At 39.4% G+C, this 24577-nt stretch overlaps 1 protein-coding gene across 2 annotated transcripts in view; it reads right to left on the bottom strand.

Moving 5' to 3' along the window:
• Positions 1 to 14090: 14090 nt before the first annotated feature.
• LOC116319965 (protein MTSS 2) overlaps positions 14091 to 24577 on the bottom strand; it is a 75890-nt gene continuing 65403 nt past the window's right edge. For both annotated transcript variants that reach the window (XM_039613573.1, XM_039613579.1), the window contains one exon: positions 14091 to 24218. In XM_039613573.1, coding sequence (XP_039469507.1) covers positions 23350 to 24218 — 869 coding nt within the window. In that variant the 3' untranslated portion in view covers positions 14091 to 23349. The remainder of the gene's footprint in view (positions 24219 to 24577) is intronic.

The raw sequence follows: 24577 nt of genomic DNA, 5'->3' as shown, positions 1-24577 counted from the left end.
TTTTTCAAGCCCTGTTAAAGTTACTATTTGGTCCATGTCACTACCCTGACCAAGGTACTACAATTCTGGTTACTTGGTTTGAGAGACTTTACGCTTGACATCATCAATTTTACTGTGGAAGTTTTGGGTTTTTATGCCCTGATATACAGTTTCAGATGTCTGGCCTTATATAAACTAGTTTGTGCCTTTCTAAACAATGTCCTGTTTGTTCAGTTCACCACAGGTGGGTTCCAATCAAGATCTAGGCACATCTTATTAAAGCAAATAGAACGCACCTGACCACAATTTGGAGCCACAGCAAAGGATCTGATACATTTGTAAATTAACCTCCTAGGACCCGAACTCTTCTACGGCATGCATTTGCAATTTCTCTTTGATATTTGGGCATATTGGGGCCCGATGAATATAAAAATAAAAAATTGCCAGATCTTTTTTTTTTTACCTTATTTTTGTTTTTAAGAAAAATAAGAGCCACATATGAGGATAATAGTTTAAAATTTTGATAGAACAGTAGCAGTATAAAGTCCTTGTAAGTGGATATCAGGCCCATGTAGAGCAAAATTGAGTATTTTGGTCTAAATAACCCACAATGTGACGTCCACATATGTGGACGCCAGGTCCTAGGACAGAGGTCTGCAACCTTTAACACCCAAAGAGCCACTTGGACCCAGTTTCCACGCAAAAGAAAACACTGGGAGCCGCAAATACTTTTTGAAATCTAAAATGAAGATAATACTGTATTGTTTTTTGTGCTTTTCACAGACAGGCAGTCACAAAGCGTTGTACACAAATATTAAAATAAACAATACAATCAATAGACATTATACACAATGTAAAAGACCAAATGTAAATAATGTAAAGAATATAAAATACGTAGATCAGCAAAAGGCTTGTTTGAACAGAAAGGTTTTTAACTGCTTTTTATAAGAATCCACAGAGCAACTAAGGTGTGCTGCTTATGAAATCCATGAAGTGCTACAGAGAAAATTACATTTTATTTATGTAATTAACACATTTTGAGAAAAGAGTAATATGTAGTGTACAGGTCAGCACGTACATTCTGATAAAAGCTCACATTTATACAAAAACATGGCCTTTATGTGTATTGCACATGCCTTCGTTCAGGAAGAAGGCATGCCAATTATTCAAGGTCTTTCTCTCTTCTAAGCTGGAAAAGAAGTGCTCTATAGGGCCTTGCTGTCTCCAGATGAGTCTATATTCTTACGAATGAGGTTCCACTGTTTAGTGAACTCTATTAGACCCCTGTTGAGAAGGACCTCTGAAAAGAATTTGCATTAGCTATAGCTTTTAGTGACTTCACCTATTTAGTGACATGAAACCAGGACAACATTGTGAGTTTCAGGTCAATTGCCCTAATTTAGAAGATCATCATTTAGTTGGGAAAAACTGTTTACTCCTCTATGAAAAAAAGCCCTCCGTAAAGCATCTTACAATTCATCACTGATTGAAGAATATAAGACCAACCATAGGTTTCTCTTCAGCACTATAGCCAGACTGACAAAAGACAGAGCTCTGTTGAGCAAAGCGTTCCTTAACTAATAATGACTTCATGATTTTTTCACAAATAAAATTTTAACCATTACAGAAACAGGTACTCATAACAATCTCACAGACGTATCATCACAGCTGGACTGGCCATCGGTGGGCCGATGGTAATTTTTCATTTTATAGGCCGATGTTGTTGTGTTTTTTCTGCTGTTGTTGTTGTTTGTAACGTATAAACAATGAAAGGTGGTGACTGGCCAAATGCTCATGATCGACTCTGGGCTGGAAAAATTACAGCCGAGGAGGTCTGATGCCTTTAGGTGACATGAATGAGTTGAAGAGAAGTTATGAACTGTTTCCGAGAGACAAATAACACCAGGATCCTTTTCTACGTAGCTGACAGCTGGTAGCTGTGGAGGGCAGGTCTAACAAAGTTTTGCCAGGGGCCCAGTAGGGCATTAACAGGGAAAGGGGGCACAAAGAAATACTTCTTTCTTATTCTCATTTAAAATGTCTAGCTTTTAATAAATAATCTTACAACCAAAGTGGTGAAATGCATAGAAATCATACATATATACCAACAAGAAAGTGTACATCACTATCACAACAGTGTTTGTTTTCTTTCAAAGGCTTTATGGCTTTACCAATAATACCTGGTGGGCGGTCTCTAGTCAAAATGCCTGGGCGATTATTTGTCCCAGTCCAGCCCTGAGTATCATTATGTACAACTACTTTAAAAACTGTTGATATTTATTTAGACTATTTTTCTCCAAGTGATCTTTCTGAGTTAACTTCAGTAATAACTTCCTCCAAACCATCAACGTGTCTTTTAGGCCCCATTGCTACAAGACTGCTTAAACAAATCCAACCAATTATTGATCCTTCAATCTTAAATATGATCAATTTATCTCTATTAATCGGCTTCAGCTTAAACCATTGTTTAAAAAGCCATCCCTTGACCCAACTGTTTTAGCTAATCTCATAAATTCTGGAAAGAGCCACCTACATGTTCATTCTTTTTCTCTGAATTTAAACCAGTTTCATTATCCCATCTTACTGATATAATAATGCAGATGAAACCAACTACGTGCCCCTTGGGTGTTTTTTTTTTTTTTTTTTTTTTTTTTTGTCCCGCCTGTCCCCTACGCCATTTCTCAGAGATGTGCTGAAGACAGTCGGCTCTAACATCCTCGCTATTGTCTATCTCAAATGGAACTGTTCCTCATTCGTTTAAACAATCTGTTGTCCATTCACTTCCAAATAAACCTGGTTTGGACCCGTCAGTTCTTGGCAATTTTAGACCAATCTCTAAGCTGCCAATTATCCTCATAATTGGTAACACACATAATATTCTGGATAAATATCAGTCTGGTTTCAGAGCCTTCCACAGCACAGAGTCTGCTCTACTGAAGGTGTTCAATGATGTGTTTTTAGCTGCTGACTCTGGAAAAAGTACAGTTTTAATTCTTTTAGACCTGAGTGCAGCATTTGACACTTTCGACCACACAAACTGTTGTGAGCCGCCACCCTTATATCGCCTTTCGGCTTTTGGAGCCTTGACCTGACTTTTAAAAAATAATTGGAAAAAAAGCACTATGCCGCTAAAAAAAAAAAAGATATTTGCAAAATTCTGCCTAAATATCTATTTTACCTTGTTAATGTGTGTGGCGGGGCGTGGTCTGCAGTGCCGCTGAATGGGAGTCGGACGCACCTGAGCGGCACCCGCAATCGCGCCTCTCTCTGCTGTTGTGTTGTCGGGCTGTGAGCTGAAAAGCTACAACCAGCTGTATGCATACAGCAACCGTGTGTGAAAAGTGGTCAATAAAGAGACGCTGAAAAGCATGTCCATGCAAACATCGTCGGGTCCGCCGTGATATGAGACTTCTGGTCCCAAACCTCGGCGCACAGCGTCTGCAAATCGGGGCTTTCATCTTTACGCAGGACTGTAAGCTGTCATCTGTGAGGCGAGCGGTTTTGTTTTTAACATAGTTGACGGTGGAGAACAGCTGCCGACATAATGTGGATCCGAAGATCCATAATTGGCCTATCTGGGGTTGAAAGTCTCGATAAATGCACGGTGTTTCGGCGGGTACACCGGCTTCCGCAAGTGTGACGCTTATTTTGAGCGATGAAAAAAAAATAATAAGATATAATTTTATTTTTATATTTCAAAATCACAATAATCTTCCAATTTAGAACTACAAGTTTTAAAAAAAAGAACTAAACACAAATAAAATGCACTTCAGCTAAATACTTCTTCTATTTTCCCAAACCACCCGGAGCCGCAAAATAAGGACTAAAGAGCCGCATGCGGCTCCGGAGCCGCGGGTTGCCGACCCCTGTCCTAGGAGGTTAAAGATTTCAGATTTTGACAAAGTGTTTTTTTTTTTCACTTTGTCACTGTGGATTATGTAGACTAATTGTAAAAAAAAAAAAAAACAAGTCTTGTAGACTTCTATGCATGTGCATAAACCATACTTTCTAAGCACAGTTACTATAAAGATGCACTTTATAATGTTGTACTCTCTTTTTTGTACTTATAACAAACAGTTCAGGTTATTGTTACCTTTGGGATATTTTACGGGTCAGGTTACCCTGAATGTGAAACTATCTCTCTATAAACCTTGCACAAAGTAAAAAAGATAAAAAGCATGCCATGCTTTGAATGTTAGTTTATTTGGATATGAAGGCAAAAGCACACATATTCTTAGGTAGACAGAAATGTGCACTCACTGGGTGGACTGTTTGATAGTGCAGGAAAACTAATTTAAAAAGCAAAGTTTAAAAGTAATAGTAAAATTAGTTGCTGATATACTTATCCTGCAGTGTCTGTGCTATTTCTCTATGAATAAAATCATGACAATACGTGAGTCTTTTCAATATGTCATGCAGCAATTCACTATTAGTGCTGCTAACACTGAGCCACACGATTTAAACATTTAATTAGAGTCCCAGTATGAGAAGAGAAGAGCAGAGTAGAGACACATTCACTTCACTTCAGCTAAGAGCGCATGCACCCATGGACACACGCACACACACAAAAGGCAGTATAACGGGCTTACAGTCTCAAGCTGCTGTGCGTTTGAATGAAGCTTGCCTCCCTCAGATTAATTGTGCCCCACTTATTTTTAATTAAAGTTCTATGTGTGGTTCCATGCTGGCAATGGGGAGTAGGTGTTAAGTAAAAGAAGTCTGTCCTTGCCCTATCAAGTGCTTTAATCAAAACCAGCTGACAAGATTTAGTTCAGTTAACCAGCAGACCATTCACTAATTCTCAGCAGATGATGGCCACCACCAGCAGCTATTGTTAGAAATGGAACATAAATCTCCAGAAACGATAATGGAGGCAAATGAAAAGTGTTTTTGGCCATTTCAAGCTTGAAAAGAAAGAAAGAAGTTATTGATGCTTTAACTGTATTCACAGGAAAATTAATTTGATTCATTTTAGAGCACCTTGCCACAGTTTGCCTCAGAAATTTAAGCCATCTGAGGATGTCCTGTGCATCCTGAAGGAAAAAAAAATAGCCAGTCTGTGTGACATATTCCTGAACAACTCATGTTGTTTAACATATTTACATGTGTGTACAGTAAGCATGTACTATCACTGCTCTGTCTGCTTCAGACCCATTTCTGCATTTGAGAGTTAAAGGTCTTGGCTGCCCCCTACCAGCAAGCAGTAGAATACATCTAATTTCTTTCACTTCATTTCCAGCCTCATGAGTGATCTATAACACTTTGTCAGGAGCAATGACCTGGAAAAATCTGAATTAAAGTGGAAACTGCAAACTCAGCATTAGCAACTGCAATTTTCACTAAGGTGTAATCAGGATGGGGTTTAGTTTCTCTAATTCTGGCCAAGTAATCAATGTCTGTGCTTCAGAATAAAACCCTATAGGCATTTTCCAACACTCTTAGCCATGGTTTTAATCATTATTTATTTTCACTGTTAATCATACAAATTTTTCTTGTCCAACATTCGTGTTTCACTATCCTTTGAGTTTCAAAATAGACTATGAGATGATAAATTAACTCTTGTTAGTTAGTGAATGACTAGATACTGGCTACTTCAAAATGTGTTGTTATTTAAAGAATGGTAAGGATCTTTAAGGCATAGTGAAGTGTTCATGATTTGTTCATAACCACAAAGGTTATGATTGGGTATTTCACAGTATAGTTTCTCAGATGAAGCCCTTTTGATTCTCGACAAACAAAAGATTTTCAAAGCACCCAGCTTAAGAGCAGCTGAAGGCTAAGCTTTGCAAGGTGTATGTGGGTTTTGAGAAATTCTTTAGCCGTCCAATTAGATTTTAAATTTATTTTTTCATTTTTCTTTTCTGCCTCAGTGTGCTATATGCTCTCATTCATGGACAATATCTCATTCATAGTTATATAATATATTCAATTCCCCTCTCCGCCTGCGCGCAGTCTTTATTCTTCAAGTTTGGGTCCTCCACCAGAGGCTCCAAGTGCTCCAATTACCATTGGGACCACTCTTGCCTTCACCCTCCACATCTTCTCAAGCTCTTCTCTCAGCCCTTGTATTTCTTGAGCATCTCATGTTCCATGTTCCTGAAGTTGTTATCACTCAGTATGGCTACATCTATCACTATGACCATCTTCTTCTCCTTGTCCAGCACTGTTATGTCCAGTTGGTTAGCCATCACCGGAATTTTCTGCAAGTCCCACAGGATCTTGGCTTGGTTTATTGTCCAAGTAGGCTATCTGATAACCAGAAGGGCATAGGTTGCTCAGATTTTGTTCTTTTCATTCAGCTGATTCCTGAAGACTTGCCTTACTCTCTGCAGGTTCTGTATTTGGTTTCAGTTTTCGTAGCAGCCTCTTGGTGGTTCCCATTTGCCTGTGGGATTCACAGGCAGGGTTTTAATAGTTTTGCAATTTTCATTAGTTTTTATTTTTATTTCGTTTTGACTTCAGATTTTCAATTTTATATTAGTTTTAATTAGTTTTTACCAATTGTTTGCTAGTTTAGTTTTTATTTTTTGGAAAATCCTTAGTTTCAGTTTAGTTTTGATTAGTTTCAGTTATAGTTTTAGTTGTGTTTGCAATAAAGTGTAACAAAATCCCAGTTTCATCATATCAGTCATTCTCTTCTGCTTATCCTTGGGTATGTTGCTATTCCAGCTACCATACCCTGCACCCTGGACAGGTCGCCTGTCTGTCGCAGGGCTAACACGCAGAGAAAGACAACTCACATTCCCACCTATGGGTTCTTTAAATAAATAAATAAAGGCAGATGAACAACCATTGATACCAGGCAACTATAAAATGTATATCTTGGCCCCAATGAGACTATTAACTCTTGCAGCACCGGGTGTTAAGGCAATTGACTCACACAGTTATGTAGATATCCCAGTCCTGTTGTCTCGGGATGCATCACGCTGCCTTGCCTAAGATTAGCTTCTGTTTCTGGGGATGAGGGTTGGGCGTGCTCCCTTACCTTCTCCAGGTAAGCTAGGTTAGCCTTCTTGTGTGAGCTTTTCAAGTGCACTTTAAGGTTTGTGGGATTTTTTTTTCCCTTTAGAAATGTCCCTCATAATTTGTCTCTTTCCACTACAAGACACTTGCTTTATCCAAAACACAGTCATATTCAAAGTAATCACCCGTTGCCTACTGGTGGTGGTCAGAGGGCCCGGTGGCGCCAGTGTCCGGCAGCCTCGCCTGTCAGTGCGCCCCAGGGTGGCTGTGGCTACAACGTAGCTTGCCATCACCAGTGTGTGAATGTGTGCGTGAATGGGTGAATGACTGGATATGTAAAGCGCTTTGGGGTCCTTAGGGACCAGAAAAGCGCTATATAAATACAGGCCATTTACCATTTTACCATTTAATCCCAAATTGGACTCTGGCGCTTTCTCCAGACTTTTCCTGACATGATTCTGCGCGTGGACGGAGCAGCAACACAGACGACTCGACTAACGTACTGCCACCTGCTGGCATAATGAGACACAGCAAGAAAAAAACCTGGAAACTAAACTTCATTTTCACCCTTGACTATTGTATGACACGCAAACATCAAACGCATTTTTGCTATAAATTCAGTTAATTTTAGTTAGTTTTGTGAACACTCATTACAGTTTTAGTTAGTTTTCCTTTTTTTGTTTTTATTTTTATTTCCGTTAACGAAAATGTTTTTTCACTTCTAGTTTTCGTTATTTCGTTAGTTTTCGTTAACGATAATAACCTTGTTCACAGGTACCTCAATATCTGCAATGTTGCCTTCTAGTAGTGTGATCCCCTCAGTTTTGACTACCTTCTGTCTCTTTGTTGCTATCCGACTACACTTCTCCAGTCTGAATGACATTCAAATGTTGTTGCTGTAGATCCTAGTGTTGTGAATTGATGTCTCATTCACTCCTGGCATACAGCTTGATGTCATCCATGTAGAGGACGCTGCTGACCATTGATCCATTCTGTAGTCGGTATCTGCAGCCAGTCAGTTATCTCACTGAGGGGGTTCAGGCCTGTGCAGAAGAGCAGTGGGGACAAAGCGTCTCCTTGGTAGATCCCACGCTTGATGGTGACTTGTGCTATTGGCTTGACGTTGGCCTCTAGAGTTGTTTGCCACATCCCCATTAAGTTCCTTAGAAGGTTCTAAGGAAGTAAAGTTTGAAACCTCATCTTAAAGGTAGAGCTTTGAGCTGGTTCCACAGAAGAGAGGCCTGAAGGATGATGGCTCGGGCTCCCATTCTACTTTTAAATACTCTAGGACCCACAAGTAAGTCTGAAAGCGAAGTGCTCTAAAGGGGTGACATGTTACTATAAGGTCATTAAAATGAGAGGGGTGTTTCTATCAGTACAGGATTTTGCATCAACTGAAGGCTTTTCATGGAGGTTTTAGGACATCCTGATAATAACTAATTACACTTGTCAAGCCTTGAAGTAATAAATGCATGAACTAGTTTTTCAGTGTCACTCTGAGACAAGATGTTTGTAATCTTAGAGATATTGCACAATGAAACCAGTCCTACATAGTTGTTTAATATTTTATATATTAACCCTCTTTAAATTGAATTTGGAAGTTGGAAATTAGAGATCATCCAGGTCTTTTTGTCTTTAAGACATTCCTGTAGTTTAACTAACTGGTATATGCTATCTGTCTTAATGGAAAGATAAAGTTGGGTATCATTTGCATAGAGGTAAAAATTGGACATAGATATGATTCAAACCACCGTTAATACATTTAATACCTACATTTAATACCTACAGTTATACCTACAAACAGAGGACTACCAGGGCTCTAGACTAACTTTTTGGCACGGTTGCAATGGTGCACCTAACTTTTTTTCTTAGGCACACCAGCAGAAAAGTTAGGCACACCCAGTCTCTGGACAAGAAGCACAAACCAATCCAGACCCAGACAGGTTCAGTTGTGTTATGTTTTGGCAGCTCTCTCTGGATCAGCAGCATTTTACATGTGCACTTTTTTGGGGGGGGGGGGGGGATTGCTGTACATACAGACAATATCAATATGTAAATGATTAACTAACCATCTTGTCAACACAAAGTTCTTTATTTGGAGCACAGTTCTACAAGAAAGATAAGTTCCTGAAAAAGTGCTTGTGCTTAAAGTGCTTTGGCACTCTTTGGTAATACTGTAGACAATGTTAAACTTAATCATCATCTCGGCCTCTTCTGACGACCTGTTTGCTGCTGCCTGCCACTGAAAGGCAGTGGGGAGAGGGGACACTTTGGCAGTGCATTTATCGCAGAATATAATGTGTTTTCTGGATACACTGCTCCGTGTCAGAGCACTGGCTATGAATTTCAGACGGATCAGGCCTTAACTTAAGAAAAGATGAAAAGAACTATTGATAACTTTTTCGTTATTACCCACAGCTACATCCACTTTTGTCGGGCCTAGGCCACTCACTAAGGTTGGGTATCATCACTGATTTCTATAGTCCATTCGATTCGATTCAATTTTGCCTCAGACAGTCAGAAATATTATAATTCTGATCATTTATTAGTACTGATACATGTGAGACTTCATCAGAGGTGTAGCATCACAGCAGATGCCTTTGTGTCAAAGTAACTGAGGCTAAAACACAGAAAGACGTGAAGGAGATTTTCCTGGCCTGGCTTTTTATAGCAGATAACCTTAAAAATAATTTTCAATTTTGCATAATTTTAAAAAGTTTACATTTCTTCCGTATTGAACAGCAGAAATTAGGCTTTCTTGTCCAAGGTCATTTAAGTACCAAAAAAAAAAGAAAAAGACAGTGGCCGACAGCGCTGTGAACAACGTAGACACGTAGAAAACAGCAAAAGTAAGACGGAATTCATAACGATGTTTATCAAATGTGAAGCGTAGTTTGGATCTTCTTTTGCTGTTGGTTCAGTGAATTTTGGTTGGAGAGAGATAAAACCTGCAGCTCAGAATCTAGTGCAAAAAAAACGTAAAAACAAAGCGCAGACCCGCCGACGCATCAGAATCTGTGAGCTTTCTCACCCGGCAGCACGTACACAGACATGCCGTCCGGGCTGAAAGCCGAGAAAGCGAAAGCTGATTCTGATGCGTCGGGTCCGCTCTGCTCTCATTTGCTCCTTTAGCTGTTTGGTGGTTTTTGAAATAGTTTTGTGAACTTTAACCTGAGATTCTGGCGTTTCTGGCAAAATACATTTATATTTACAAGTCGATTCAGGATTTAATGAATCGATATCGCTTTATTCAAGCTACTCACCTCTCTCTCTATCCATCTGGTCGCACTCTAGAGCCCTGACTACAGATGAGTCCACTGTCAGAAGACACAAGAAGATCATTTGTAACCTTCACTAAATGTGATGAGCTCTGAAACCTGACTGAAACATTCCGCTCCAGACAATCAGTTAGTTGTTTTACTCTTTCAAGTCAAGTCAAGTCAAGTCATCTTTATTTATATAGCACATTTAAAAGACATCAAGTGCCAAAGTGCTGAACAGAGGGATAATATAATAAAAAGAATTAAAATAGATAAGATGAAAACATTATAGAAAACATTGTAAGACATCCACATATGTTCGTAAATATGTATGTGTACATGCAAATATGCACATACATATACAAAAATGTACACATTCACACACAAGCACACATACGTGAACATACCATACATGTATACGTGTATACACATGTAAACATCATCCAATGAGATAAAAGACCAGAATAGCTAAAACAGAATAAAAGAGGTGTCAGAGAGATCTGAAAGCCTTGGAAAATAGGTAGGCCTTCAGATTTGATTTGAAGACTTCCAAGGATGAAGAGGATTTTATAATAGGGGGAAGACTGTTCCAGAGTCTCGGGGCGGCAATGGAGAAAGCCCTGGCACCTCTAGATTTGAACTGGGAGCGTGGAACTAATAAAAGCATCTGACTGGAGGAGCGCAGAGTTTGACTGGGTAGGTGCAGGCTAAGAAGATCTGAAATGTAACCTGGAGCCAAACCATGGAGAGCTTTAAAAACAAATAATAAAACCTTAAAATCAATTCTGTATTTAACTGGCAGCCAATGTAGAGATGCGAGTATCAAAGTGATACTCTCCCTCTTTCTGGTACCCGTCAGGAGCCTTGCGGCTGCATTTTGGACAAGTTGCAGGCGGGACAGGCTTGAGTGACAGATGCCTAAATAGAGAGTTCAGTAGTCAAGACAATGATGATATGAAAGCACGGATAACAGTTTCCAGGTCTTTAGATGACAGGATATTTTTGAGTTTAGAAATGCTCCTGAGTTGGAAAAAACTGCCACGAACAACTGAATTTATTTGCTTGTCCAGCTTGAGGGTAGAATCAAAAATCAAACCAAGATTTTTTACATGGGGATGTACATTAGCTGATAATGGGCCCAAGTCGTTTCTTATAAGACTAACAGAGTCCTGCTTACTGAAAATTATAATGTCGGTTTTGTCGTGATTTAATTTGAGAAAGTTCAGAGACATCCAGCAATGTATGTCGTGACTCGTGAGAGGTAGAACTGTGTATCATCTGCATGAGAGTGACAGGAAATTTGGTGTTTCTGAAAAATGGAGCATAATGGGAGCATGTATAAGGAGAATAAGACAGTGCCCAGAATAGAGCACTGAGGTACTCCACAAGTGAGTGTAGCTGGGGAAGAGTATTTGTAACCCAGTATCACAGAGTATGATCTGCTCTCCAGGTAAGAGGCAAACTATTTTAGAGCAGCGCCTTGAATGCTGAAACATGTCTTTAGACGGTTTAATAGGATTGTGTGGTCGAAAGTGTCAAATGCTGCACTCAGGCCTAAAAGAATTAAAACTGTACTTTTTCCAGAGTCAGCAGCTAAAAACACATCATTGAACACCTTCAGTAGAGCAGACTCTGTGCTGTGGAAGGCTCTGAAACCAGACTGATATTTATCCAGAATATTATGTGTGTTACCAATTATGAGGATAATTGGCAGCTTAGAGATTGGTCTAAAATTGCCAAGAACTGACGGGTCCAAACCAGGTTTATTTGGAAGTGAATGGACAACAGATTGTTTAAACGAATGAGGAACAGTTCCATTTGAGATAGACAATAGCGAGGATGTTAGAGCCGACTGTCTTCAGCACATCTCTGAGAAATGGCGTAGGGGACAGGCGGACAAGAAAAAAAAAAAAACACCCAAGGGGCACGTAGTTGGTTTCATCTGCATTATTATATCAGTAAGATGGGATAATGAAACTGGTTTAAATTCAGAGAAAAAGAATGAACATGTAGGTGGCTCTTTCCAGAATTTATGAGATTAGCTAAAACAGTTGGGTCAAGGGATGGCTTTTTAAACAATGGTTTAAGCTGAAGCCGATTAATAGAGATAAATTGATCATATTTAAGATTGAAGGATTAATAATTGGTTGGATTTGTTTAAGTAGTCTTGTAGCAATGGGGCCCAAAAGACACGTTGATGGTTTGGAGGAAGTTATTACTGAAGTTAACTCAGAAAGATCACTTGGAGAAAAATAGTCTAAATAAATATCAACAGTTTTTAAAGTAGTTGTACATAATGATACTCAGGGCTGGACTGGGACAAATAATCGGCCCAGGCATTTTGACTAGAGACCGGCCCACCAGGTATTATTGGTAAAGCCATAAAGCCTTTGAAAGAAAACAAACACTGTTGTGATGGTGATGTACACTTTCTTGTTGGTATATATGTATGATTTCTATGCATTTCACCACTTTGGTTGTAAGATTATTTATTAAAAGCTAGACATTTTAAATGAGAATAAGAAAGAAGTATTTCTTTGTGCCCCCTTTCCTGTTAATGCCCTACTTGGCCCCTGGCAAAACTTTGTTAGACCTGCCCTCCACAGCTACCAGCTGTCAGCTACGTAGAAAAGGATCCTGGTGTTATTTGTCTCTCGGAAACAGTTCATAACTTCTCTTCAACTCATTCATGTCACCTAAAAGGCATCAGACCTCCTCGGCTGTAATTTTTCCAGCCCAGAGTCGATCATGAGCATTTGGCCAGTCACCACCTTTCATTGTTTATACGTTACAAACAACAACAACAGCAGAAAAAAACACAACAACATCGGCCTATAAAAATGAAAAATTACCATCGGCCCACCGATGGCCAGTCCAGCTGTGATGATACGTCTGTGAGATTGTTATGAGTACCTGTTTCTGTAATGGTTAAAATTTTATTTGTGAAAAAAATCATGAAGTCATTATTAGTTAAGGAACGCTTTGCCCAACAGAGCTCTGTCTTTTTGTCAGTCTGGCTATAGTGCTGAAGAGAAACCTATGGTTGGTCTTATATTCTTCAATCAGTGATGAATTGTAAGATGTTTTACGGAGGGCTTTTTTCATAGAGGAGTAAACAGTTTTTCCCAACTAAATGATGATCTTCTAAATTAGGGCAATTGACCTGAAACTCACAATGTTGTCCTGGTTTCATGTCACTAAATAGGTGAAGTCACTAAAAGCTATAGCTAATGCAAATTCTTTTCAGAGGTCCTTCTCAACAGGGGTCTAATAGAGTTCACTAAACAGAGGAACCTCATATGAATATAGACTCATCTGGAGACAGCAAGGCCCTATAGAGCACTTCTTTTCCAGCTTAGAAGAGAGAAAGACCTTGAATAATTGGCATGCCTTCTTCCTGAACGAAGGCATGTGCAATACACATAAAGGCCATGTTTTTGTATAAATGTGAGCTTTTATCAGAATATACGTGCTGACCTGTACACTACATATTACTCTTTTCTCATCTGCAGACTCCTATTTAATGTTTCTATATACAACATCTGAGAGAGAGTGTAATTCATTTTAACTCTAACTTAACCTGGACTTTCTTCATAAAAACTACGTTTCATTTACAGTATCTGCCTAAAGTTAATGTTGTGGAAAATATATACCAATGGGATATGGAATTTCTTCCTAACCAGTGTTATCATGCACTGAAAGTACAAGTGTCATTCTTTGGTTCAGTGACTACAGTTAGCCTTTCTACCTCTGACTGGCCTTTAGACGCCACACAGACAATTCACTGACCCATACTGAATCGCTTCTTACAGTGCATACTAAACTCTGTAGATGGTTTAGGATTCTGAGCATATTTCTTGAATAAAAAGACTCGTTTACACAGCAGCACACAGTTTAAGTACAACTTTTATTAATACTGGAATCATCACAGTGCGTTTTGTTACATTAGCAGTGACTAAAGTTAACAAAAAAAGGGTCAATCTTACAAAAAGGAAGACAGAAAAGAAATCTTCACCTTCAGCGACGGAGGCGAACCAAACTTAGAAATCAATTCACAATAAATTAAAGAAAAAAAAGCGGAAGTGAGGGGGCGTAAGAAGAGAGAAAGACAAGACCACAGTGCCTGCAGGGCTACTCAGGAGGAAAAAGAGGAGCTAAAAGACTGGTTTGTACAGAAAGAAGAAGCAGGTGTTGACTCTCTCACAATGTTATTATTTGAAAAAAAAGCCCCTCAGAAAATGCCTCAGCTGTGAATTTTGTAGAGATTTCATTGAGAGTTCAGATGTCGGCTGTCGAGAAAGAGAGCAAGCGAGCAAGAGACACTACTGGAACTGGAGTATAGACACCAAGACATTCAATTTAGTTGCAGTGACAGTGGCACCGGGAGGCCACTTCGGCCACTCTGTTCTGTATGGCTGTATGACAAGAGGTTGCAATGTGTTACATCAGGATCTCATAGAGGACTTCAAGGTACCCTCATGTGGCTTCTGAGAATCAACCTTAGTCATGTTTGCTTCAGACCAGTGTGTATATGTGCGTGTGTGTGTGTGTGTGTATTAATGTGGATACCTTCCGTATTAGACAGCAGGAAAGACTGACAGATTGTGTGTGGGAGGTGGAAGGGAGGAACAGTAGGGGTTTTAACCATCTCTCCTTGTACAACACACATAATCACACTCATACAGACACACATACACAAGTACATAGTTCAATATAACTTGGGCAGATGGCTAAAAGAGTGGGTTGTATATAGAGCAACTCAAAACTTCTTTTTGTCTGATCAAAAATATAAAACAATCTGTTCTTCAATGGCCAGCATTGTGGTTTCCTTACTTGGATCAGTCAGCAATAAAGAACATTATGTTCATTTTGATTAAGCTATTTCAAATGAAGACATTGTTAAATCTTATGTAGCATATTATGTAAGTTTCTACTGTAAGTATACAATATTTAAAGTGAAGTTATTTCCATACAGATTTCTAACATTGTTTTCATGCTGCGAGCAAATGCTCACAGTGGAAGTCTTCCAACCGCCTATAAATCTCCGTTACCAGGGAAACGGATATGTATCGGGTCATGAAGTTTACCAGCTGAGAGAAGTTGGCTGTGCCTTAAGTTCCATCATCAGTCGTCAACAAGCAATTTGAACTTCTGTTGTACTCTGCTTTTAATTTTACTACGTCACACTAGGAAACAGCAAAATGACAGGATGTTGACTGCTGCATCTTCTCCAGTCTCTATAACAGTGATGTGAAAAGGCTTCAGAAGAAATAATTCAAACAGCAGTTGGAAAAAAGCTGATTACTTGCGCAGCAATTTCAATTTTGACAGAAAAATTGACTTTTGTACAAGATATCGATTTAGTAGTGTTGTCTCCTGAGCCATGCCAATCAAAAACAGAACATGTGAAATTGGCTACACTAAATGCTTAGTTAAAAGTAGTCAATGTTGTTGTTTTTCATGTATTAAATGATGTAAACAATTCTTCCCTAAAAATTAGACTCTCAACCTGTGGACAGATTTCTATTCGAAGGACTCGGGTTACAATTGCTTGGAGAAGCTGAACCAGCTTTAAGCCATCTTTTGTCTGGATGACATCAGCTAATGATAGCTTGCAAAAGACAAATTGCTAGGCAGCTAGCTAACATGTATAATCTACTTAAAGTAAATCAGAGAAGAACTGTTTCCTCTTGAAATCAACCTTCAGTTAAATTTGGGTTACAAAAGCACGCTTAACTGGTGTTACAGTTGTAGTTGGTGTGGTTTTGCTTGATCCTAAGATCAGTTAGGGTTTTTACTTTTTCCTGTATGTTGTTCAGGTTTGTTATATTCTACCCTTTCTTACTCCTATGCTTTGTCACTCCTTGCCACAATGGAAATCAATTCACAATTGAACTGCAATATATTTTAATTATTTACATATGATATTTTGGTGGTCTCCCTAACTGACCTTGTACTGTTAGTTTAAAAAGCTCACATGGTCTCTTTGACAAAAGCTCACTGAGAAACCAGGTAACATGAACAGCCTTTGAGATGATGTCAGGAAGATGCCATAAAAAGCCTGATCAAAATTAATTAAAATGTAATCTAGCACTGAGACAGTGTTAGAGATTCATCTGCTTGCCTTGAGACCAGCAGATATTAATGTGCACGCTAGGGAAAAGTTTAACCTACCTAATGATTCCAGCATTTTGAACAAAACACCCAGGTCCCAAAATGATAGCATCCATTAGCCATTATGACACACTGGATCCACACATGCATCCTGACATACAGTAATCAGACACAGAAGGAGGGGGGAGGGAAGAGGGTGAAGGGAAAGACAGAAAGATAATAAATTGAGCATAGTGTGTATTCACTGTGGACTATGGTGAAAATAAAGACTTCATCAAAATTATTTTTCATTAGCTTTGATGGGCTGCGAGGCACAGAGAGACAGAGTAATGCCAATGGGGCGCCCATCATGACAAGTGTTGTTTTCTGATTTGTCAGCCACACATTATCCCTGGGTGTACTGATCGAGGAAAGTGGATTAAAGTTGAATGGCAATAGGAAAAAGAGAGAGAAGACGGGGATACACAGGTGTAAATGTCTGGGAATAGAGGAACATTTAAATTCAGTTCTCTTCTGCTTTTTCCACTTGGTGAAATACGATTTGCATGGCTAACTGGTAGCTTTCATATACCTCCAGGCTGTTCAGACAATTATGATATTAGGAATTTTCAACTCAGTCCATCTCCAGTTACATAATCAAAAAAAAAAAAAATCATGTTTTCATTAAAAGTTAAAGCAACTGCTTAACATTTTGGAAAATTTATGAGCTTCTTTCTTACTTCTCTTGTCAGTGTGAGCCATTCACTGTGGGGACTACACTTGCCAGTTAACCTCTTACTTTGTATACTTTACATTGATGTTTGTTCAGATTTAACACAAACGTGTATTACAAAGTAAACTACAGCTATACACGTAGGTGGAATGTTTGGAGGGGTTGGGTTTCCTACAGCTTCCAAACCTCGCCACACTAAAATTACCATCTGGTGGCTATGAATTATTCTTTCTACTAAGTATTTTCCAAAATGTTAAACTATTCCCTTCACATACTCTATGCAGCCTCATGCTAATCAATGAAAAGTACATAGCTTTCTAGTTTTTAGGGCTTGTTGTGCAGTATTTTAAGTATACACAGTATTTTTAACTACTGTGCAAGTTATTTCAATGTGTGCATTACTAAAGAAGCTCGCACATTAATCTTGGTAGAAAACAAGAAAGCTAATATAAAATGGAAAGTAAACTGTGGTAATATCATCAACTGAGCCAAATTATGAAATTAACAGAAGAGGAGATTGTTCTTTATGTTAGTCCTGTTTCTAATATGTGCACAAGTGTTTCTATCTATGCACGCATGCCTGCATGCATGTATGTCTATGTGCCTTTGTATTTTTCTGCAGCAGCCACTTCATTTGAAGATGGGCCCACACTGAACAACACATACACTCGTAAACTGACACTGTAGCACAGGTATTCCAGCTTGTTCAGTTAGTTACACAGTTAATTTAGAATTTTAAAAACATTTTTTAGTTCGATATTTCTTGTGCTGTAAACTGGGTATTTTAAAGGAAAATAGCAGTGTTGTGTCTTTTAGTCATCTTAACCATTCAACCTTTTACTGTGTGCAGTCTCGCCTTTAGGCTGCTGTGATCTCATTCAATTTGAAAAACTCAGAGGTTTTAGAATACTTGTCTGGTCCCAAGTTGTTATTTATAATATTTGAGTGCTTGTTTTCCAGGGCATTATTAAAACTTTATTAAAGGAATAACTTCCTGTAGATAACTGGCAGTGTATTCCTTAGTTTTCATTTCATTCAACAAATATGCAGCACTTAAATCTTCAGACTCAGGGACTCATCTGTAGCTATGAAGACTGAAGTCAGCTTCTCATACTCAGAAAACCACACCCACTGGAGAAGAAAACAATCATAGCCACAACATGCAACTTTTGCAGGACTTTAGAATATTTCATGACTCTAGGGCTCTGTTTCTTAGAAAGTGATTAAGTCTGGTGCTAGACTAGGACCTTGTTCAATGGCGACCGTTTTTCAGTGGCAAGGTTTTCTATTAATCTGGGACTTTACACACACTGATCATATTCAATCCCTCTCTGTCAGAGGACTGCTGCTAGCTGAATGAGTGTGATTGTTTACGCCTGAGTTTGGTGAGTGTTGCATCAAGCTGCAGCTTGATTGTTATACTGTATTTTTATTGTTTGCTGATTATTGCACAACACAACACCATTTCGTTTCAGCCTGTGTATGTCTGTAAATACCATGTTTTTACATGGTATTTACAGAATAAACCATCTTGAATCTTGAATCTTGGCTAGGCTTCTCACAAATCTGGGAAACTTTTAGAACTCTACAGGAAGGGGTATCTTGACAAACGCTAAATAAAAGGAGCCTGGTTCTGTTGGAGGTTTCTTCTTTTAAAAGGGAGTTTTTTAAATGTCCTACTGCTGCCAAGTGCCTCCTCGTAAGGGATCTTTGGATTGCTAGTTTTTTTTTTCTATAATAGAATCTTTACATTATATATAGCATGTAATATAAAGTGCCTTGAGATAGCTGAATTAATAATACTAATGAAATTGTAAATTTTCCTACTGAGTGACCAAGCCTTGCATAGCTTAATTAGGTTAACACCTACAGTAACTTCATGCTGCATACTGAGTTTCAGGATCCCAAAGTTTTCCTATTCTTCCTAATACCTTATGTTTTATTACTTTTATCTAGCAGTGTTGGGTGATTAGACAAATATACTGACTATAAATAAATCTTAATATGGAAGTCTTGGTTCCCATGTCCATTTTGGAGTTAGGAGAAATGGGTTCTGGTGCAAAATTCTGCAAATATATCTACAGTACCCAATTGTTGGACTCATTGTAACCACCTAGAAAATTAAACATACCACCCAACACTAACACCCAGTTTTATCATTTGAATGGCTCAGTGTTTTGGTTTGGCAGCTTATTAAACCATTTGGTAGTGCATGACACCTCACAGCAGCTTTTAGTCGCGGTGATTTTCAATGACGATGATGAGGATGATATTTTGTTCTATTTTCTTCTCCAGTGTGCATTATTTATTCTGATATCTGAACACCATTAGAGCTATGTAGTGTCGAATAACTTTAAGATGGACAACGCAAGTATCCTAGTATACAAAACAATGGTATTCTCCTTTATCATACCCACAGTGGATCATGATTGTGAATACACATAAATGCAGTACCCCTGTATTGCTTTCCTGTTGTTTAAAGAGGAAATGTCACCCAGTTGTACAAGAACAATGTTCTGACATTGCAATAGTTTAAGCAAATCAGACACAGTTGGATGCCATCCTTCACCATGTCATACATTCAGTATAGGTATACAGATTCATGCACATGGTGACCTTGACAGGTGGTTTAGGAAAAACTCTTTTTCACTTTTCTCACTCAAAACATGTTTTTCCCCCTTTCAGCTTCGAAGATTCAGAGACAGATTCATCACACAGCATCCACATGTAACAACAAATGCACAGTTTCCTGTTGACAGAACATTAAAACATCCCCTAATTGATGCACTGTTGCAAACTTCAACAAAAAAATTGTTTGCTTGCAGAAGGTGCCAATGTTAAAAAAAAAATCTCTTCTCCAACTCTTTATATTAAATCATTCTAAAGAAGCCACAAATGTGCCTGGAACAATTTTCTATTCGAGGCAAAAAAATCAATACGTTGACAAAAAGAGTATATAGGAGAGTGGATGTCACAGGCTATGTTCAGGCCACTGCTAAAAGAGCATACAGACATGTTGATGAAGAGTTCACTAGCCTAAAGATCAACAGCCAAACAAGGACACACTCACTCTGGCCCACACGTCCTACATCCGTATGTTACACAGCTTAGTAGTTTGTGTTACAACTGGAGTTTTTTCTTTTTTTTCTTTTTTTACATTAATTAAAGTTAAGACAAAACATTCAAACAGTACTGTAGAAGAAAAAAAAACAACTAAATATTACATGTAATATTTTCTAACAAACCTTTATACCAAATCTGTGCGCCTGATTCTCTTTTACAATTACAGCACATACAGTACATATTGTATGAACAGGCAGTGAAATGCTCATTTCACACATCTTTTCCTCTCTATGTCAACTTGCAAAGTTAAATATTCCCACGTCTTTGTCATCAGCGAGCTTCACCATTTCTTGCATCTTAATGTTCATAAAAGTTTCTTTCATACAGCCATATCCTGAGCTGAACTGGGTCATTTTCGATGAACTGAGCTTAACTGTGCTGGGGCGGCCTTTTTGTGTTTAGACACCAGCGTTGTGTCTCACTGCTGGGAATACATTCATTTTAGGTGACTGAATAAATGTGGGGCTAAATAATTATGTTGCATGTGATTGAGCTAATCTAAAACCCGCTGGCCAAAGAATCTGAAAAATTTAGGTTAGATTACATTACTTGTTACAGTCCTCCAGTACTTGTACTGGATTTGAGAATGGTGGCTTTCAATAGCTTCAAAGGCAGTCTCACCTTACACCCTGTGCAGAAGTCCAACTTTCAATCGAAGACTTGGGCAATGGCAAAACTTTCAGGAACTTGCTGGCAGCTAAGAAAACTTTGATGCATAATAACCACTTTGACAAATTTACTCCCCCTGCACTTGGCAAACTCATCCTGTCTCTTATTTGAAGAGTTGAAAATGATTTCAAGTCTCTCAAACTGTCAAGGCTACAAACACGTTGACCTCCAAATTGTTGAATAGCAATTTTAATGCTATTGTTGAGTTTCAAACAATAATCCCTCACTCTCTACCAAAATAAAGAACTAAGAACTAATGTCAAAAATTGTCAGCTACAAGCTGGACATGGTCTCTCCGAGTGTTTTATTACATCTGTGCTATGTGTGCTATACTGTTTGATTAAAATCTTGTTTTATTTAGAAAGGACAACATACAGAGTAAATCTAAGGCAAAAGAGTATTGTTCAGCTTTGTTCAAGGCTTAACTTTGTGTGGCCACAATGTAAAAAAAGACACAATATTTACAGGTGAGACGATATTTTTTAGATAAGCAACTGTCATTGAAGATTTGGACAGTGAAAAATACAGTATCTAAACAGCCTCAATTGTTGATACTGGTTAAGTATTAAGTGGTAAATATCCAAGTAAAGGTGTTAGATTTTGTTCTTGACCACAGGTGCGTTTATAGTTTTGATTGGATTGGCTCAATTTTTGACATTTTCGCCTCTCTACAATAACATAATACAGGAAAACCGAATTCCAACTGTTCCACTCACAGTGGAAAAAGTTTTATTCTGAAAAGCTGTTTTTATTAGGTTTTTTTTAAAGGTCTGTCTCCACAGTAGAAACTCAATCAAACCTACATTCCCCTCTGATGCTATGAGGCAGAAGTCTCAGTGACAGAAAAATAAAACTGACAGGAAAATATGGATTTGCTTTATTCAGACGTTGTCTGACCTGTCTATACTGTGTTTTTTTTTTTTTCATTATGTGACCAGTCCTTTAAATGCCAATGCAGCCACAGCATTAAAAACTTCAGTGCTCTTCACGATCCACAACAAGCAATAGCTTGTATGGCCCTCACACTTTCTTATCCCATCTCATTCAACCAATCTCCCAAATCAACCAGTCTTTCTCACTTGCTCTTTGTCCCTCCCTGTCTTCTTCTGCTTCTTCTTTCACAAATTAAATAATTCCCCCTGGATACCATCTCGCTCACTTTCTCACTCCCTGTCATACACTATGACTACAACAACACCTACTGGCTATTGTACATATTATCTATCCCCTATCAAAGTGCTTACAGTTTTCCTTTTTTCCCCCCAGACTTTTGTAATCCATTTCATTCACCAGAAAAAGACAGGGACAGAGAGAGACACACGCCAAAACCGGCTAGGCATGAATTCACAGTTGATGTGTAATTTAGCATTCCTGATGATTGCCTGAATGTGACAAAGGAGAATCTACAATCCTCCATCGAGCCGCTTCTTCGAAACAAGAAAATAAAACACATTTATTGCTCCATTTCTGATTTAACATTTTCTCTCTGGTTCTAGAAAATATATATGAATATATCTATACGCCTGGAGTACGTCTCGTAACTTCTCGTACAGCGGTAACAAGGTAAATGACGTCACAATATAAACAAGAAAATACACGCACAACACACAGGAGAAAAAGCCCTGCCCTCATTGGGTAACCAGCTGTCCTGCAGCAGAGCTCTACCCACCCTCCTCGCACACACACACACAATTAGTCACACGTAGACACACACTCACGTTTTACATTTGCCCACATGCACACCCATGAATGCACTCATTCACTACGCAGAGAGCGAGAGAGGGGGGAAGGGGGAACTAGCACGGTTCAATGCCAACAGTGGATATTTCCTTTTTTTCAAGATTCTTTTACATTAGGATGAACCAGAGAGGCCCTCTGGCTTGTTAGCTCCCCGTACTAATACCAAAGCTTCAGTTCAATGGGCTAATAAGTACAGTGTGTTGCTGCTGAGACAGCTTGGGTTCAAATCCAGCTGCTCACATGGCACTCTGAGTCCCCTCTCTCTCTCGTCCACACCAGCCCCTCGTTCAGTCAACAGTCTTTCATCTGGGATCAGACAGTCGGGTTAGTTGGAGAAGAGGATAGGGAAAGGTGTAAGTTGGCAAAACAGAACAGAACCCAGTGTTTCTCTCTTTCTTTGCCTCTTTTTAAAAAAATCACACCTGTTTTTTTTTGTCCTGCGAGTCTTTCCTTCCCTGGGTGAAGGTGTATAGAAGACAAACATGCGTCCAACACACACTAGTTATAGTGGCCTGCTAGGAGCCTGTCAATATTCAGCATTTAACTTTTAACGGTCAGCATGGGTTAACATTATTATTGTTATTATTATCATTATATTATATATCATTACTCTAATGGTGTCTTTAACTTTTTTGTGTATGTTTCTGTTTTCATTCGTCTTCTGTTATATTATAGCTTTCCCTACATGGTTAAGTTTTTGTGTATGTACTAGGTGGTTGGGTTGCATCACACCAACACCTGACTCCCTCTCGGTTGACAAGCATCATCCTCTTTCTGCTGTTCCTCCGATCACAATATACGGGGAGCTGAGCGGTCATTGGAGACGGTTTTGCGAAGACGGACTCCTCTCCTGATGGTGGTCAGCATGTCACCAGACCCTTCTGCCCCTTCGGTCCCTGTCTGAGTGTCAGTGGGGCCAGTTGGTGGTGGGGCTGGGTCATCAGGGAGGGCAGGGAAGGGAAACTGGCCCTCACCAAGGGCATGTGCACTAGCTACCAACTCGCCAATCTTCTCCACTAGGCTGTGCCGATTGGCTGCGATCATCTGATCTTCCTCTGATCCAGCGCCTGAGCCTGTTCCTATTGCAAGGCCCCCATGCTGCTGAGCGTAGACCTCTAACGCAGCCCCTGATCCCCAGGCGGTGTTAGGCAGGCTGAGGCGCTTTGGTGATGCCTTCACATAATCAAGCGCTCCCTGTGAATCCTCAGCTCCAGTGAAGAACACACATTCCTCACTGCCCACACGGACAGGTACGCCACCGGCATGCCCTCCACCTGCACCAGGTGAATGTGAGTCTCCAGGGACAGTGGGTGTTTTGACAGGCACGATGGGTGGTCGAATGGGGATGGGCCCCGCACTGGATAACGTGCGCCTCACGCCAGGTTTGGTAGAGGGGGTTCGGCGGATGGTGGCAGTCCCTGGAGTCCCTGTTCCACCTCCACCAGCTCCACCAGGCTGCCCTGGTATCCCATGAGCCCCTGGACCAAGAACACCAGTGGGCAGGCCAGCTGTGCTGGCTGGCCTCTTGGTCTGGATCATTCGCCTGTAGTTCTGGGCAATATTAGAGTGGCGAGGAATTGTGGAGGACTTGTCAAACTCTGTCTGTCCATCTGGACCTTCGGCATCACCATTCACTGAGTAGCAGTCATAATCTGAACCTAATATGAGGAGAGCAGGGGGTAAAACAAAAAAGGTATTTATGAGATTTTAGAGAAATGATTGAACTGGATGTGCCAGAAACAGAGGGAGAGGAAAGACAATGTTCTGTGGTCGCTTTATTAGATTAACACAGGGATAGCTACATCGTTTTGGTAGAGCAAGCCAGCAAGTGAGCACATTTAATATTTTTCAATTTTATCTTTATATTGTCATTTTCCAACTGCTGTCAGAGAAACTGTCAGAATACATCCATCATACACTTTAGCTGCTGCCTGAATGATTAAATGGATTCATTTAATCTGATTTTGGTAAAACTACACTCAATGGCAGGAGTGCTAGTGGGAGGAATACAGTAAAG

The sequence above is a fragment of the Oreochromis aureus genome, linkage group 1 (assembly GCF_013358895.1).
Source record: "Oreochromis aureus strain Israel breed Guangdong linkage group 1, ZZ_aureus, whole genome shotgun sequence".
Lineage (NCBI taxonomy): Eukaryota > Metazoa > Chordata > Actinopteri > Cichliformes > Cichlidae > Oreochromis > Oreochromis aureus.
This window is presented reverse-complemented; position numbering and strand designations above follow the sequence as displayed.